The 17,272-nt window shown below is 35.9% G+C and overlaps 2 protein-coding genes across 5 annotated transcripts in view; one reads left to right on the top strand and one right to left on the bottom strand.

Moving 5' to 3' along the window:
• LOC117792829 (sex determination protein fruitless) overlaps window positions 1–17,272 on the bottom strand; it is a 77,630-nt gene that overhangs the window by 7,258 nt on the left and 53,100 nt on the right. Inside the window, exons 1-6 of one of the 4 annotated variants that reach the window (XM_034633118.1) lie at window positions 16,931–17,078; window positions 16,668–16,868; window positions 14,527–15,369; window positions 11,836–12,099; window positions 9,571–9,706; window positions 405–1,743 (exon numbers count right to left, since the gene is read on the bottom strand). In XM_034633118.1, the coding sequence (XP_034489009.1) occupies window positions 1,211–1,743; window positions 9,571–9,706; window positions 11,836–12,099; window positions 14,527–15,369; window positions 16,668–16,868; window positions 16,931–17,056 (2,103 nt within the window). In that variant the 5' untranslated portion in view covers window positions 17,057–17,078 and the 3' untranslated portion in view covers window positions 405–1,210. Of the gene's footprint in view, window positions 1–404; window positions 1,744–4,894; window positions 6,182–9,570; window positions 9,707–10,341; window positions 11,142–11,835; window positions 12,100–14,526; window positions 15,370–16,667; window positions 16,869–16,930; window positions 17,079–17,272 lie in introns of those variants that run through there. The other 3 variants (XM_034633116.1, XM_034633119.1, XM_034633117.1) reach the window with 3 other exon arrangements.
• LOC117792830 (40S ribosomal protein S14a-like) lies at window positions 13,136–13,658 on the top strand. The gene has a single exon (XM_034633120.1). The coding sequence runs from the start codon at window positions 13,137–13,139 to the stop codon at window positions 13,590–13,592; it is 456 nt and encodes a 151-aa protein (XP_034489011.1). The 5' UTR covers window position 13,136; the 3' UTR covers window positions 13,593–13,658.

The raw sequence follows: 17,272 nt of genomic DNA, 5'->3' as shown, positions 1-17,272 counted from the left end.
ATACTTGCCCCACAGTTGGCACCAACAGCAATATATTTCAATATTTAACAATTAGAATAATTTCATGTTAAAATTGTATATTTGCATAATTATGTAGTTAGATTTTTTTGAAATGTTCTATAGTATTTTGTTGCCTTCAATGCTCCATAAGTCCTCTGTTGGCTGCCTTGGAAACCCTGTTGCTTGTCTACTACAATATCATCAATATTTCAATATTTCTTTAAATTTTTTTGTTATTTTATGTTTAAGCTATTTATGTAATTATGCAATTGCAACATATGAATCCAGTTGAAACCATGAATCGTACACAGGTCAGCTTTTGATTCCATTTACGTTATTCTTAATTCTTTTCCAATCCATAACTATATATTTTTGTTTGTTTTTGTTATTTGGCTGCTCCCCTATTTTAATTGACAAATAAATTTGGCTTACCATAATATTTTGCAATGCATGGTCAACATTTAAGATTTCGTTCAGTTAGTTCATTATATTTATATACGCTTAGTCTGAGTATCAATCGGTTGCCTTGTTGCTGTTCATAATGTTGTTGTTGTTGCTGTTGTTGATTTGTTGCCACTGTTCATGGTGATAGCTGCCTGTTGTAGCTTCTAGGATTGTTAGCATAACTGTTATAATTATTATAATTATTAGCATTAGCATTAGCATTACTATTAGTAGCAGAAGTAGTAGTAGTAGTAGTTGAAATAGTAGTAGAAGTAGTAGCTTCCATTTGATTGGCATTTGTTGTATGGTTGTTGCTGTTGCTATTGCTATTGCACATGGTTTCGTGGGCAACATGTTCGTTGCAGGTTGTTAGCTGCTTCAGTTGTGCCATGTAGTGGTTAAAACTCTGTCGCAAACAGTTCTCCTCATCAACTGGCTGCTCCTCAAGCTCATTGTCGCTTTCATCAATGACAATTGTTTGTGTTTCAGGTTGCTGCTGCTGTTGTTGCTGTTGCAGCAATCTCATATTGCTGTTGCTTTGTGTTAATTGCTGTTTAATCTCATAATTTTGTTGATAATAGTTGCGTGCATAGAAATTTAAGGGCTGTACCCGAAAATGTTGCTGTTGTTGCTGACGCTGATATTGTTGCTGCTGCTGCTGCTGCTGTTGTTGTTGTTGGTAGTTGTTGGCAAAGTGCGGCGCTTGTTTAATGGACGACTCGTCTAGACTCCATGCACTGTAATTCCAGGACAAGTACTGCTTGTATCATTCGCTTGTTGCATTGTGTTGCTGCTGCTGGTGATGCTGCGGCTGCAATTGTTGATGCAACATATGTTGCTGTGCCAATGCCTGGGCATGTTGCTGCAATTGCTGTTGCTGTGACTGCTGCTGTTGTTGCTGCTGTTGTTGTTGCTGCTGCTGCTGCTGATGTTGCTGTTGCTGCTGCGCGGCAGTAAATGCTGCCGCTGCGGCCGCTGCCATTGCCGCCTGTGAGGCAGCCGCCAGCTGTGTTGCCGTGGGCGTAACCGCGCCCACCGTTGTCGCCGACGCGGACATTAGGTTGTCGAACTTGCGCGTGTCCGGATTGTACATGGGATGCTTGAACTTGCAGTGAGTGCGCAGGTTGTCGCTGCGCGTGTAGGTGGCGCGGCAGAGGGGGCACTCGAAGCGGCCGGGGAAGTGCACGTGGTAGTGGTTGCGTATGTGCGTCACGACCTTGCCACACAGCTTGCAGCGATGCAGATTACAGCCACCGGACAACCGCTCAAAGGTCAGCCTCATATGCCAGGCCTTCGAGCCTTCGATTGTAATTTCGTATTTTCGTATTTTTGCATTTTCGTATTTATTGCATTTGTTCAGCATTGATTTGTTTAATTTTTTTTTTGTATTTAAAATGTTTAGCATTATTTATGTTTTTTTTTTGATTCATTTTGATTTTGATTTTGGTTTGGTTTGTTCGTTCAAACGCGTAAAGAAAAAAGAAGAGAAAAACAATGTTGTTGTTGGTGATTCACAGAAACAGAAAAATCATTTTTATAATTATTCTTAAGCTGTATTCAATTGCATTTTCTAAATTTTGCAATTGTTGCCCTGCTTTAGCATTGCCAATGAATCAAGTGAGATTACGATAATTTTGTTTAATTTTTTTACTAAACTTTTATGTGTATTTAATTCAATTCCATATGATACGACGATTACGTCTTGTCTGAATTTTAGTAAATAGTAGTTATAGTATGTACTGAAAACTTAGGTGTGTTGCTTGAGGGAACCATGAGAGGTGTTGGGTAGGGAACTTGGTATAATTAAATTAAGTGAAAGGAATGTTTATCATTTAATTTCAAAAAACAAAAAAAAATTCACGCAAAATTTTGTTACACCCATAAAAAAAAAAATGAATTACGAAAGAAGTTGGTAAGTAGTTAAGTATTCTGAATAAATTGGGAATAAGTTGACAACACGTTAAGGGGAAATTAAATATACTAAATTAAGTAAAAGTAATTAAATTGCAGTGATTGACAAATGATATTTGCTTAACAAATACTTGAATTATATTATTTACAATAATCAATATTTATAAGACAATGGCATTTCAGGTGCTGATACTTTGAAGAACCCAAACCAAATTATGTACGAGTATGTAAACGATTATATATGCAATGAACGGAATTATTTTTTAGTAGTTTTTTTTTTGTTTTTTATCTTTTTTTTTTTATATGCCGATTTGTTTATTTTTCGTATGGTATAAGTATATTAAAAAAAACGTAATATTTATAGTATATTTTAATGGTTTAATAAATGATGAATGTGTTTTTTGGTTGGTTGCTAGTTTTTGTGGTTTTTTCTTTGGGTTTATTTTTGGTTGATGTTTGTTGTAATAGCCGAAAACCGCATTAGTTTTTAGATGTTGTGTACGGGTTTGTTACACCAGTACATTATGGGACTGTTGGTTTGTTGGTTGGGGATGCTAAATGTATGAATGTACAAGGGGTAGCAGAGAGGGTCAGAGAATTCACGGATTTTATTCGATATACACGTAATCACGGCGATGATGTGGGTATATTTTTAATTAATACTGATAAGAAATTATATAAAATATATTTTAAAAAAAACAAGATTAACAGAATCAATGAGAGAGAATCAATAAAGAGTGAGAGCAGAGCCAAACATTGGGCCAAATTTTGTTTTGTATGATTTTAGCACATCCACATCGACATCGAACATATTTTCAACACCCCTCCTGCCTGCTGCATACAATTAAATAAGAAAAATCAAAAATCAAATAACAAGATCCTTTCAATAAAAACAGAGCGAGAAAGACAGTGACAGAGAGAAAGAGACGGAGAGATAGAAAGTGAATGAATAAGAGCAAGTGTTTCAAAAAATATATAAGTAAAGTATAAACATTTTCAATCGTTTGGCCAATTCCTGTTTTTTTTCCAGTAATTTTTATAAAAATTTTAAATTTTCTGTGTACAGCTTTCATAAATAAATATAGAAAACACATAATTAAATGAATACGTAACTTAGACATTTATGCATTAAATATAAGAATATATTTATAACTAATGAAAAATATCTAAATCATACTGATTACTCGTAACTTGAGATTATAGCTTAAGAAGAGCTTAGAAAATCAAACTTACCGTAAGTAGAAAGTGCGCTTGTAGTTTTAATATATATTTTTTTTTTTTTTTTTTTTTTTACTTTAAATTGATTTAGTTTCATTTTTTGTTTTGTTTTATAAGTTGGGTTAAGTTGGTTGATCTTGTTGTTAGTTCAGTACCTAGGGGCAATAGTTTTGATGTCTTTTTTTTTTTTTTAATTTATTTTTTAATGAAAAGAACTGGAATTTGATTTGAAAGAGATTTATTAAGTAAAGTTAAAGATGTTAAGTAATGTTTTTTTTTTTTGTAGTTTTTCGATTCTTTTGTTTAAATTTTATATAGAGTTAGATTTGCATAATTTGATTTGTTTTGCTTTCAACTACGACTAACTGTAAATATAATGCAATTCATTTGCATTAAACTGTGTAATTAATATTGCTGATTATTGATTCTTTAGCAAACCACTTGATAAATTATGTTATTATTTAATTAAATGTGCAACTAATGGACTTCGGTGGGTGTTTTGCCAAAGATACGAGTACAATCATGAATAGAGCGAATAATTTCAGTGCATCGGTTTTTTAGATCCGATTATATATTCTATTTAAGTATATATCTTTTGGAAGTGCACAAGGGGCCCATTTTTACTTGCACTTCAAAGATGCAATTGAAATTAGACGCTTTATAATTATTATAATTTTTTGTAACAAACTTTTCAAATTTCGGTATTTGTTGTTGTTGACTACAAATGACACAAACACTATGAGTAGTAGTAAAAATATTTAAAATAGTTTTGTTCTTAAGTATTTTGAAATTATATGTTGTATATGAAATCGTGTTGATCTCTATTGCTTTTTGTATTCATAATTCTTTTGCTTTTTCAAACTTTCAGCTACTCATTAGTCTCGTTGTTGCTTGCCTCACTCGTTGCATCTTTTGTTAAAATTAATATTATTATTATTATTATTGATATTTTTTTGCTTATGTTCTGGACGTCAAAATTGCATTTCTCCATATTTTTATTTAAGTACGTTATGTATAAGAAAATTGCTAATATGGCACATAAAATATTAGTTCAAACTCACTACTAGCACATGTTAAGTGTTGAAAACCTGAATCGAATAACAATTCAGTTAAAACAAGAATTAAGAAGGTTCAATTAACTCAACTGGAAACGTAAGTTGTGGAATTCTAATGTAATACTTTTCAATGTTTGCTCTTAAGTACTGTATGCGGTCTTGGTATGCGGTATTTTTGGCTTACTTTCAGTTGTATTCAAGTGCCATATTTAATAGTGTTGTAAAAAGCATCTAAAGGTTTATAAGTAACAATAATAAAATAGTCTTTTAAATCAACTACAAGAGTACAATACAATATTTGGATTTATCTAAAATTTGCGAATACCTCTTGGTTTCATTGTTAAATTAAGTATTTTTTAATTTTATATAATTGTGTTAAGATTTTGTAAATTGAAAACCTTTTGTTTTTCGGATTCGTATTCGATTCGATTTGAATTGAATTGATTTGTTTAACTTTGTTTGTCCTGTCTTTAAGTAATTTGCAGAAACTCTTACTTCAACTAATTAAGTATACGCATAGTTGGATGCTGACTTTAGGGTTTAACGTTGATTCGCAAGCTGTTGGCTTGTCTAAACTAACTAGAGAAGTGATCACATATGTACATAATGACTGAAGAAGCGATCCTTAATGTCCGCATGCTTGATCTTGCAATGCGCCTTCATATTGTCGCGCCTTGTGAACTTCTGACCGCAAACGGGACACTCGTGACTCTGCGGTCGATGGATGTTGGCGTGATGCCAGCGATTCGACACGATCTTGTTGCAGCTGACGCAACGGTAGAGTGTCGGCAGCGTGCCAGACAGTTGCACAAACAACGTTGAATAGTCAATGTTATGATCCCGTCGATTTGCTGCAGCTGCGGCAGCGGCAGCAGCAGCAGCAGCCGAAGCTGAAGTGCTGCTGCCGGATGAGCTGGGTTGGGGTGACAGCGGTGCAACGGCGGGTGGATAGTGCGGCGAGGGCGGCGGGTGGGCGTGGTGTGCATAGCTGTGTGCCAGTTCCAGCTGCTGTTGTTGTTGCTGCTGCTGCGGCGATTGTTGCATGGCGTAGCTCAGCTGCGACTGCTCCCGATCCCGATAGCTGCCACCAGATGTGGGCGTGTTCGAGCTGTGTGTGTGTGTCGGTGAGTAAGCACTTGCTTCGGCGGTGGCAGCCACAATGGCGCTGCTATGCCGACCCAGATTCAAGGCCGTTTGTGGTGCAGCTGCCACTTGATGTGGATGCAGCTGATGATGATGATGATGATGCTGCTGCTGCTGACGATTGCAGCGTATAGCGCGCATATTACGCTCCTTGCACTTGTACTCGCAATTATAGTTGTTGTTGTCCACATAAATGTCCGTTTGCGGCATATTCTCATCGTGCGGTGCATAGATAATAGCACGCCTATATTTGGGAGTTGCATGATAAACAGTCGCCTCAACCTCAGGCTCATCTTCCGCGTCCATATCCTGATCCCGCTCCTGATCCTGCTGAGTCACATCATTAACATTTAGGCTGACAGTGGCAACGTCGAGAGTGTTACTGGCACTGTTAAAACATTTAACGCGACCTGCAAACATTGGCGTTTTCGTATTATGCGTTATCACTGTGGGGGAATGGCGATAGTTTTTTTTTGACACAGCTGCCTTTTTTTTTGGTGATACTTTGTTTTTTTAGCATTGCCGAGTGCGTCATTTGTGGCAATATGTGGCGACCATGCGACCATGGAATGCAATGCCAGCTCGTTTACATTCCATGCGCACAGTGGGCTCTAACCAATTGGTATTGTAATGAACTTAAAGGTGTGCGCAATCAGCAAACTTGGCAGTCGGAAGGTTTGTGTAACAAAATTCGCATATGGTATGTGTATGTGTTTTTTTTTTTGTTGGTATGTGTTGTAGCAGGTTGTATTATATATATTATAAAATAGATATACATATGTATTGTATGTAGGTACGAGTATTTAGGTAGTATAGGCAAACGAATGGAACAACAGACAGCTACAAGAATTATTTCTTAGTTTTGGAATCAGTTGTGTAGGCATATAAAATGTTTTGCAAAAGTTCATATTTCATTTCATTTAGTATGTGTACGTTTTATTGTTTATAAGGTAGAACAAAACATACAAAAAAAAAATTGTATATTTAAATCAATTGCATTGACAGTGGAGCTAGGAATAAAGCTGGCTAGCTAGCTGGATTTTGTACGGGATTTCTAAGAGGCTCTAAAATCATATAACATTTCTTTTTTCTTTCAATAAAACAAAACTAAATTATAGATAATGGCAACTTGTGTTTTTGTAGCATCTTAATGTAATTGACACAATTTGTGATAGTCTAAAATTAAAATAATAATTAACACAAATTAAAGTTGGCCTTAAAGCTAAGGGTTCATTTGGTTTGGTTTTTGGCAGGTTTCATAAGGACATTAGAGGCACTATAAATTCAATTTAGCTATTAAAAAATAATGTATGTAGTATATTGCATAGATGGCATGTAAGGAAAACAACAGTGTAAACAAATCAAAATGTTAACTCATACATGTTTGTGTCATTTGTGAACATTTACATATTATAATACAATTTTTTATTCTTTTCTTTTATCATATAATTTCATTTAAGTACTTCAATGTTGCAACAAATTTTCAGCAATATAAATTTTTTTTTTTTTTTTTTGGTTTGATTGTGTTACAAAATTTGTATTTTGTATTCAGTTTTTAAACCTTGAAAGCAAATTCCAGTTCTTGATTTGACCTAAGTGAGAGGGTAGTTTGGTTCGAGTATTTGTTAGGGTACGATTTTCGTTTGATTTTTGCGCAATCTTGAGCCAATGTGCACGGCAATATCCTTGATTTCGCCGTTAGCTTAGAATTGGTAATACCGTAAGACTATTATCTCACACATAGATACACACAGATGAAAACGCATACACACACACACACACACACATACAGTCACTCACATAGATATTATATGTATAAAGAGGCGAAAATATATTCGAAAAACATTTAGTAGATTGACAAACCAATTAAAAAAAACAGACAATCATTTACATCTCGTTAAACAGTGTGGCAAATAAATTGAGCTCACATTAAATTATATATGCAGCAAGAGGTTAGTGTAAATATTCAACAAAAAATTATATATAGAAACTGAATGAATTTTGAAGCTGTGGCGTTTTGTTTTTTTGTTTTTGTTTTTATTTGACTTTGGTTTTTCATACCGAAAATATATTATTTTTTGTTGTTGTTTTATTTTTGGGTTTTAAATTACACAAAGTTATTGAATTTGGTTTGGTTTAAGTATTCGATGTTCTTAGACAATAAGTTGCAACATTAAAGACGAAAATAGAGTTGAAAAAGTTTAGGATTTTTCATTAAGTTTAGCAGAGTTATGAATAATTAATGGAAAAGAGTTTTTTGAAAAACATATTTGAAAAATAAACAACGCACTTAAATGGCTTCAAAAACAAAATTTATTAAATAAAGAAAAATAAAAGAATAAGCTTGATGAAAGTATCATATTAAAAGTTTTTTAGAATGTTTTAATTTTAAGAGTTTATAAAATGTGAGTATGATTGTGTGTGAGTTTCATATTTCATCAAGATGTAACTATGAGCCAATTTTCTTGAACTGAACAAAATCGTGGATGTCAGCGGAGGCATTTCCTATATAAGTTTAACTATGTGTTATAAGAAAAAATAATAATAATAATAATGATAGCAACTGAACTTAACAGAATATATATGAGAACGAGCGAGAGAAATAATTAAAAATAATATAAGGCTAAATGAAGACATATAGTTAAATAATAATAGTAATCATAATAAATGTAATAATAGTGAGGGCGTATGTGTATGCGTCATAATCATGCAACATGCGGCAACATACAAACTAAACCGTAACTATACGTTTACGATTACAATACGTGAGCTAAGGTAGTTTTGCCTAAAGCTAGTTTATATAGAGATTACCATATACGAGTAATACAAAATAATGATGGAAAAATACGACAAACAACAAAATAATTAAATACTTATGAATGAAAAATATATATTTATATATATATATTTCATATTTTAACTAATTGGTAGGAGAGGTGTTGATCTGTTGCGCTAGCAAGTGGCATTTATCTCATACGAGAGCTATTTTTTTTTTTTTTTTTTTAATTTATCTTTTGCTTAAGAGTAATCATTCAAAACATCATAAAAAGATACATACAGAAAATAAGTAGATAAATACATAATTACAAAAGCATAAAAAGTAAATAGGTAATAAAAATAAACTTGATATGTATGGTATATGTACTACTTAGTATACAAATAGGTACACGCAGTATATACTTGTCTTTCAACGCATGAGGGTAGGGTATTCGGACGGGTTAAAAGGCCCTTGAACTGCTTTTGGAGTATATGGATTGGTTTCGGGTCGGTTTTGGGATATACGTGGCAATTATGGGTACGATCAAATGCATGCAGGATATGTTTGAGATTTAATATTTACCGAATCACACTTACATATTGGACTTGACATTGAACCTTTAAAGATACATATTTAATCGTGGCTGCTATTCATGTCCAATATATAAAGGTATTCGTGCATTCTAATTGGGCGGAAGTATTACAATGTTTTGTCTACAGGAAAGTTTGCTGGGATAGTTAAGAACGGGTTATACGGAAAATTACGCTTATAAACTCGTTAGATTTTTTTTAATTTACAGTTTTTGAGGTTTTTTTTTTTTTTGTTGGTTTTCTACAAGATTTGTGTTCTTCGTTCCGCTCGGACTCAGACAAAAAAAAATTCAACTAACAAAGTTTTGTACAGAAATCAAAAGCTAATTTAATTTTTGTTTTTTTTCATCATATGGATATCTTTTAGTTTCGAGTGCATTAGCTTTAAAGCACAGATAGTGATATATATATATAAAAAATATATTGGTATGGGATAGATGAAAGTACTCACCGTCAATGTTGTCCGTCTGATCGAGTGGCAACTGTTTGGCGTCATTGTGCTCCTCCCGCGCATCCGCAGCCTGCAGCGCGTGTTGTGTGAGGAGCGTTGACATATCCTCCGCATGCATTTTCAGTGTAGCAGCGCTCTATGGATTTAATGATGTGTGACAGAGATAGATAGACAGAGCAAGAAAAAGACAGAGAGGGAGAGAGAGAAAGAGAGAGAGAGAGAGAGAGAGAGGGGGAAAAGAGCGAAAATATTGTTGACAATTGTAATTTTCAGTTTGACATTTAAGGCAGAGTTTTATTTCTCAATTGCAAAATGCTTCAAGCGGCTTAAACTAGTTACAAAAGCTACTAACGCTAAGTCCTAATTACTAATCCTGAGCAAGTGCATCATGTGTGTATAATAGGCTATTTCCACGACAGCACATTTGACACATTCGACAACATTTCATCATTCAGACTGAATGTGTACATTCGTTTCAGTACAAAATCCGAATGATGATCATTCATATTAAATGTTAACATTTTTTGCCATTCGCCTTGACGAATTTCAGCATTTTTTAATCGAATTTTATCGATAAACTCGTGGAAAAAAGCAATTATCACCTCAACCAGCTGTTTTGTTATATGCGCCAATTATAATATCAAAATAAATATTGAAATGTTGTTATTGTAAGCTTTTTATAATTTTTGCACAACATTTACACATTTCATTGTGGAAAGCCAAAAAAGTGCCACATTCAAATGTAAGCAAATGTGGCAAATGTGACAAATGTGGCAAATGTGACAAATGTGGCAAATGTGACTGGTCGTGCAAATAGTCGATATCTATTGATGTTTATGTGTGTGTGTGTGTGTTCGCGGGTATTTAACTGGTTAAAGGCGACTTCAGGTGCTGTCCTCGCCCACATTTATGGTTATAATATCAGGCGGCGTTTGTCGTTTTGATGTGCTTGTTGATGTGGTGGTTGTGGCGGTGACTGTGGTGCTGTTGCTCCTACTACTGCTCGCCAGTGTTGCCAGATTACCCTGCTCCTGCAGTTCACGTTCGTAGCAGAGTCGATGCGATTTACACTTGTTGTGATGATTAACAATCTCAAGCCGAAAGTTGGAATTGCCCTCGACGAACGAGGTGCGTATATCGGCCAGTTCCGGGCTCCATTTGCGGCAATGCTTGCAGTACATCGTATTGGCCAACTCATCATACTGCAGCCAATCGAACTGGTATAGCCAATTGGCCCGAAAGCGTCCGCTCTTGCGTGAACCGCTGCTACCGCTACCACTATTGGCAGCAGGCGGTGGTCCCAGCAATTGTTTGGGCTCAAAGCAGCGCTGTTGTTGCTGCTGCTGCTGTTGCTGTTGTTGTTGCTGCTGCTGTTGTTGCTGTTGTTGTTGCTGTTGTAACAATCGTTGCACCGTGCTGTCGAGCGTTTCCTGCTGATATTGATAGTGCAGACTCTTGAGTTGCGCCTCCACCGCCTGTTGCAACAACATCTGATGCATTGTTGCAGATCCTGAGCTCGTTTTGTTGTTGCCTGAAAACGCGTCTGTGTCTTTTGGACTGCAAGGTTTGGGCTAACCAAAAACAAATCAAACAAAACGAAACGAAACGAAACGAAAAAAAAAACAAATTGGGAAATGAACTTAAGAAAAAAAAATGTGGCAAAACAATCTACTGATAAGAAGGAAGGATTTTTCGCTGTTGTCGTCAAATTGTTGAGATTTTTTCTTTTTCTTGGCCGATATTCCATTTCGAGATATTCGAATTCCGAGAAATCTATGAACAAACCAAACTAAACAACCAATCCTTCGTTCTGTTCACCGTTTGCTTTACGCGCCTTTTTTTTTTTTCTTAAATTTTACAAAACAGCAAAATTAATTCGTTAGCAGCTTTTTTTTGTATTTACTTCTTTTCTTCTAATTTGGTTTTTCTCTTGAAGCATTTTGCAATTGGCTTAAAGTACAGTTGTGTGTGTGTGTTGTTAAAAAGATAATCAAACAAAGCTGCAGTTTTTTGTACATAACAACAACTAAAATCAAAAAAAAAAAAAAAAAAAATTACGAGTATGGATGTAATTGGAACCATCGCACCGGTCCAAAAGAAAAAACCTTAACAATTAACTTAGCAAACTAAACGCATTACGCAATAACTAATTTATAGTAATCGGTTAATGATATTCGATTATTATTATTTTTTTTTTTTTTTTTTTTTTTTTTTTTTTTTTAGTGTAGGGATAGCAGTTTTTGGCGGGTAGTTGTGTTCACTTACCGGCAAGTATTCGGGAGGCAGCGCCACATGATGTTCGCGATGTTGCTGTTGCTGCTGCTGTGCATCCATTAGCTCCTGCTTAATACTTAGCGACTGGCTGAGACCGCTTAGCGCACTGGCCGCGCCCACATTGCCACCGCCCAGATGGCCAACTGTCATTGATAGCGGCGAGTCTCGTCTACCGCCTCCAGCATCCTCCGACTCGGATGTGCTGCCGCCTGTTTTTGGCACAGGACTCGACTTGAAATTGCTGTGTGCACTGGCCTAAAAATTAAAAACAAAACATTCAATAAATAGCATACACTTTCTTTTGTCAAACTTATTATTTAAGTGCGCTCTTATCAATGCATAACAAAAAAAACATCATAACTGCTTTGGGATCGAAAATCAACATTTAGTTTGAAAAACATTATTGATTCTTGAGATATTCCAACCAATCTCATAGATTGTGTATGTGGTATAGACTTATACAACCCGGGCAAGTTTGATGAAGATCCGACCTTTATATTGTAAAGGTGTCATAGGAGCGATAAGTCGAAAATAAACCTTTAGTATGATAAACTTTTTTTGATTTTTGAAATATCTCGAAAAAGCAATGAATAAATAGCATACACTTTCTTCTATCAAACTTATTATTTAAGTGCGCTCTTATCAATGCATAACAGTTATAAAAAGCTGAAATTTGCGACCCCAATTGCTACAACGAGAGCGGCGCGTGCCAACGACAGCGATAACACACACTTACACACACACACAATTATGATCTATGATCACAGATAGACCCGAACCTTGCCGCATACTCTTCTGAGCTCGAATTTTTTTTTTTTTTTTTTTTTTTTTTTTGGGCATGTCATGTGAGCGAAACTAAAGTCCTATCGTAAGTGTCAAACATAAATGCTGATGTTACTGCTGTCAACAAGTTTTTGCTGATAAACAACAGTTATTGGCAGCATGACAGACGCTTTGGTATACCCTACAATATTATAATCAACATGGCAAATACGCTGCATCTATATCTTTAGCCCTGATATACAACACAATTATTTTAAGCAATTTTAGGAACGCTTTTTTTCTCAAAGTCGAAATAAATTTTATCAAAGAGCTATTTTTTTAAATTTGAAATACGTTTCTTTGCATTTGACGTCAAAATATTTCTTAAACAGTTGATAAAACCCTTAACTTTTGTGAAATAAAAGCGAAAAGAAATTTCATCTATTGTAATTTTGAGAAAAATATTTAAAAACCATCTTCCTTCTTTCAATTTGCAGTTCCCGCAACTGTTGCTGATAATATGCTACACAATGGCTACCAGAAAGGAAAAAGGTCTAAAGGAAGAAGTCCAAGTCTCACTTGGTCCACAGGTGCGTGATGGCGAGATTGTTTTTGGAGTTGCCCACATCTATGCCAGTTTCAACGACACTTTTGTGCACATTACCGATCTGTCGGGACGCGAGACAATTGCACGTGTCACCGGCGGCATGAAGGTCAAGGCTGATCGCGATGAGGCCTCCCCCTATGCCGCCATGCTGGCTGCCCAGGATGTGGCTGAGAAGTGCAAGATGCTCGGCATTACTGCTTTGCACATCAAGCTGCGTGCTACGGGCGGCAACAAGACCAAGACTCCCGGACCCGGTGCCCAATCTGCTCTACGTGCTCTGGCTCGCTCATCTATTAAAATTGGTCGAATTGAGGATGTTACACCCATTCCATCCGATTCCACACGCAGGAAGGGCGGACGTCGTGGTCGCCGTCTTTAAATTCACATTTATCTACCTAAAATGTAGGTTATTCTAATAATCAACAAAATGTCTATAAAAACTTGAGTGATCATCTCCGATGGCTAATATCAAAAATCAAACCGAAACCAATCAAAGTTACGATTTCGGTTCCGGTACGTTCCGAAACAACTATTTCGGTAAAAGGTTCTATTTCAGTTTTCTTCTTTCGGTTTCGGTATCAGTTCCAGTAAACGGTACACCAAATCAATTTTCAAACATTTCGTTTTATAATAATTATGACATCAAAGTAAATATCTAGATTCAGAGAAATACAATTTTTTATACGAATTTAATAAATTTTGAATGCAGAAAAAATTAAGATGCCAAACCATGATCAAAATGTCATTCCGCTTGAAAATCGCTAAAGTTTTGCCAAAGTTATGACAGTTCGAAGTTGCTCAAGCCTCTGAACTAGCAGCTTTACAAGTCAAAATTTTTCTTAATTTTGACATGATTTTTTACAAGAAAATGAAAGGCCTCAGAATCAAGTTTAAGGTGTCGTTTTATACTAATTACGATATAAGGAGTTGATTAAAAGTAAAAACTTGAGATTTAAAATTTTGAATTTTCAAAATTTCAAAGGGGGGACCCTTAGCATCAACATAAAACAATGGCTTCGAAAGTCGAAAAATAATAAAATTTTCTAAATGAACAAAATTTGAATACAGAATCAATAAAAAGGCCAAACCATAATCAAAATGGCATTCCGATTGAAAATCTGGTCAGTTTTCTTGAAGTTATGACAGTTTGAAGTTCGTCATAGGAACGATCGGTTAAAATATAATCTTTAGTATGATACACTTTTTTTTGTTCTTTGAGTTATCTATCTTATCTTATCTATTCAGTACAACCTTGGTTACTATATCATCTTATTAGTTATATTTTGTATCTGTATCTGTATCTGTCTACTGACCTGAGAGTCCTGCGCGTAGTGCGTGTCCTGTATGTGGGCCGCATTCGCATGATGGCTCGAGGACAACGAATTATCACAGTTGGATGATGAGTTCTTACGTCTGCGCTTACTACTACACAGCTGATCTACCGGCGTCGTGGAGAGCTCTCTATCCCGATCTCTGTCTCTGCTATCGTTGCGCTCTCGGTTGTTATTGTTGTTGTTGTTGCTGCTATTGTTGTTGTTGTTGTTGTTATTATTATTGTTGCTACTACTGCTGCTGTTGTTGTTATTATTATTGTTGTTGTTGCTGCTGTTACTATTATTATTATCCTTAGTGCTGTAGTCCAGCTGCAGCAACTCATCCCGACTATCAGCCCGCTCCAACGTGCCCCTATCGCTGCCTCGGTCGCTGCACGCGTCGCCGCGACTATTCAGCGCATCGGCGCTGGCGCTCCTGTTGGCAGCGGCCGCCACAGCGGCAGCCATTGCAGCCGCCGCAGCACTGGCGCTGCCCACGCTGGGAGATCGTTCGCCGGCGCTGGTTGTCAGACCCAGCGCAGCGACAGCGGCGTTCACATTGCCGCCAGCGGCAGCGACAGCAGCCGCCGCTGCAGCAGCGGCCGCGGCGGCAGAGCTGCGTTCGCTCAAACTGAGACTGCTGCTGCTGCTGCGCTGCAAATCGTCGCGCAGGTCGCGTTCGCAGCGGGAGCGCAGAGAGTCCCGGGAATCGCGCACATCGGCGCCCAGACCTCCTCCATAGCTGCTGGGACCGCGTCCAGTTGGCGAACTGGCGGCCGAGTCACGCATCTTATCGCAATCGGAACGATAGTTCAGATTGTTGTTGTCTGTGAGACCGCGCACCTGCCGATAGAAAATTGCATTAATAACTGCTATTTAGTGTTCTATATCTATATATACTCAGAAAAAAGATCAAGATATCTGTACTTAAACAGAGGATATTTAAGTACAAAGTACAATCTTAAAGCTGTCCAAATTTCCAAAACTGATTGCAAAGATCTCATTACAAGTTCGCTTTAAAATTAGATTTTACTGGCATACCTTAAGTACGTTTTGGGTTTTATTCAAGTCTGTAAAAGATCAAAACATTCTACATATTTTGAGTACACAAGAATCTTAAATAAATTCCGAAATGTACTTGTTTCTAGGTCAAAACTAGTGATGTAAATCCAAACTATAGATCGAGTTTTATATCAAAATAGAAAATCGCCAAAAATAAGCATCGATTTGTCGATATATCGGAAAAAAGTAGATCAAGTTTTAAATATCGAGTTTTTTCCAAAAAAAATTTTATTGTTTTGAAAACGTAATTGAAATCACAAAAAAAATTCCTTTTTTAAGAAATCTTAGTTTTCTTGCATCGTTTTCATGCCTAATTCAAACTTTGACAATTTTGTGTCTATTTACGCTCATAAAAAAATGGACCACTAAACTTAATTCTGCGAATAAACCATGATGTAAGTTGTCAATTTTTCATGGAAATCGATTTAATCAACTCGATAGATCATCCAAAAAATCATCGAGTTGAAGTACTTGATAATCGCTTTCCCAAAAATCGAGTTGTCGATATTTCGATATATTTTTACATCACTAGTCAAAACATTCTCATTTTAAAGTTCCTTTCAATTTTGAAAAAAAAAACATATTTATGGTACAAAAAATTGTAAACTAGTCAGGTATGCATAACTTTTTGTTGTTGATCTGATTGGGTTTTTCTGGGTTTTCCCCAATCCTAGCAACAAATGTTGGATCATTTATAATTTTTGCTTACCCCAGATCTAACTATGATTTTTTTTTTTTCGTTACAGTTCATAATTTATTTTTAATTGTATTTGTATTTTTAATCTTTAACTTAATTTTTATACTTGGTAATTTTTTGTTTGCCGACTGCTTTTAGTCGTGCATAAATAAAATAAATAAATTTTGTTTCTGGAGCTATCTTAACGAGACTAACAGATTTTATTTTTGCCATGGTGTAATATATTCTGATTAAGTTTGGTTTAAATGGAACTACTATTTCGGGTAGCTGCCGAATAAATTTAAAATTTAAGATCAATTCATAGTTAATTTAACACTTTTAGTACACAGCAAACTTGAAATCTTAGGTTGACATATTTTGCTAAGTGTATTTATGGACATACCTGCAGACTTTCGGCGGTTTTAAGAAACATGGGCAGCGAACTCTGACCCACATTGACCTCGCCCTTGTACATGAAGTCGAGCAGGGAGCGCATCTCTGAGTATCTGACATCTTTCAAATAGATGATGGGATGTGGATGCTGATTCTGTAGGAAAATCGTCTCGAAATATGGACTGCAGGCTGACAGTATTGTTTGATGTGCCTGCAATACAAAAATGTTGCATGTATTCAAGGTGTCACAAATGTAATCAAATTGTATCTCACCTTGACTGTTTCACCCTCACAGGCGAGAGTGACATCGCAGAGCGCCTCACGCTGCAGCAGTGAGGTGAGCACGCCGGTCAGATTTGTAGGATGATTGTTCCAGCGTAAACAGAATTGCTGGTCCATAGCTCCTTGTTCAGTGTTGTACCTGTAATGTGAAGAGGGGATTCATTAGAATGAGATTCGAATAATAAGATATATTAACATTTATTTATAGTTTACTATAGTTTCATTTCAATATATATAATAGTACTTTAAAGAAATGACTGCCCAATAAAAACTACTGCATACTTTTAGGTGATTGTATTGAAATAATAACTTTATTAATAACTTTGGTTAGCT

This window comes from Drosophila innubila (genome assembly GCF_004354385.1).
Source record: "Drosophila innubila isolate TH190305 chromosome 3R unlocalized genomic scaffold, UK_Dinn_1.0 2_E_3R, whole genome shotgun sequence".
In the NCBI taxonomy this organism is placed as follows: Eukaryota; Metazoa; Arthropoda; class Insecta; order Diptera; family Drosophilidae; genus Drosophila; species Drosophila innubila.
The sequence above is the reverse complement of the archived record's forward strand: the minus strand, read 5'-3'. Positions and strand labels throughout refer to the sequence as shown.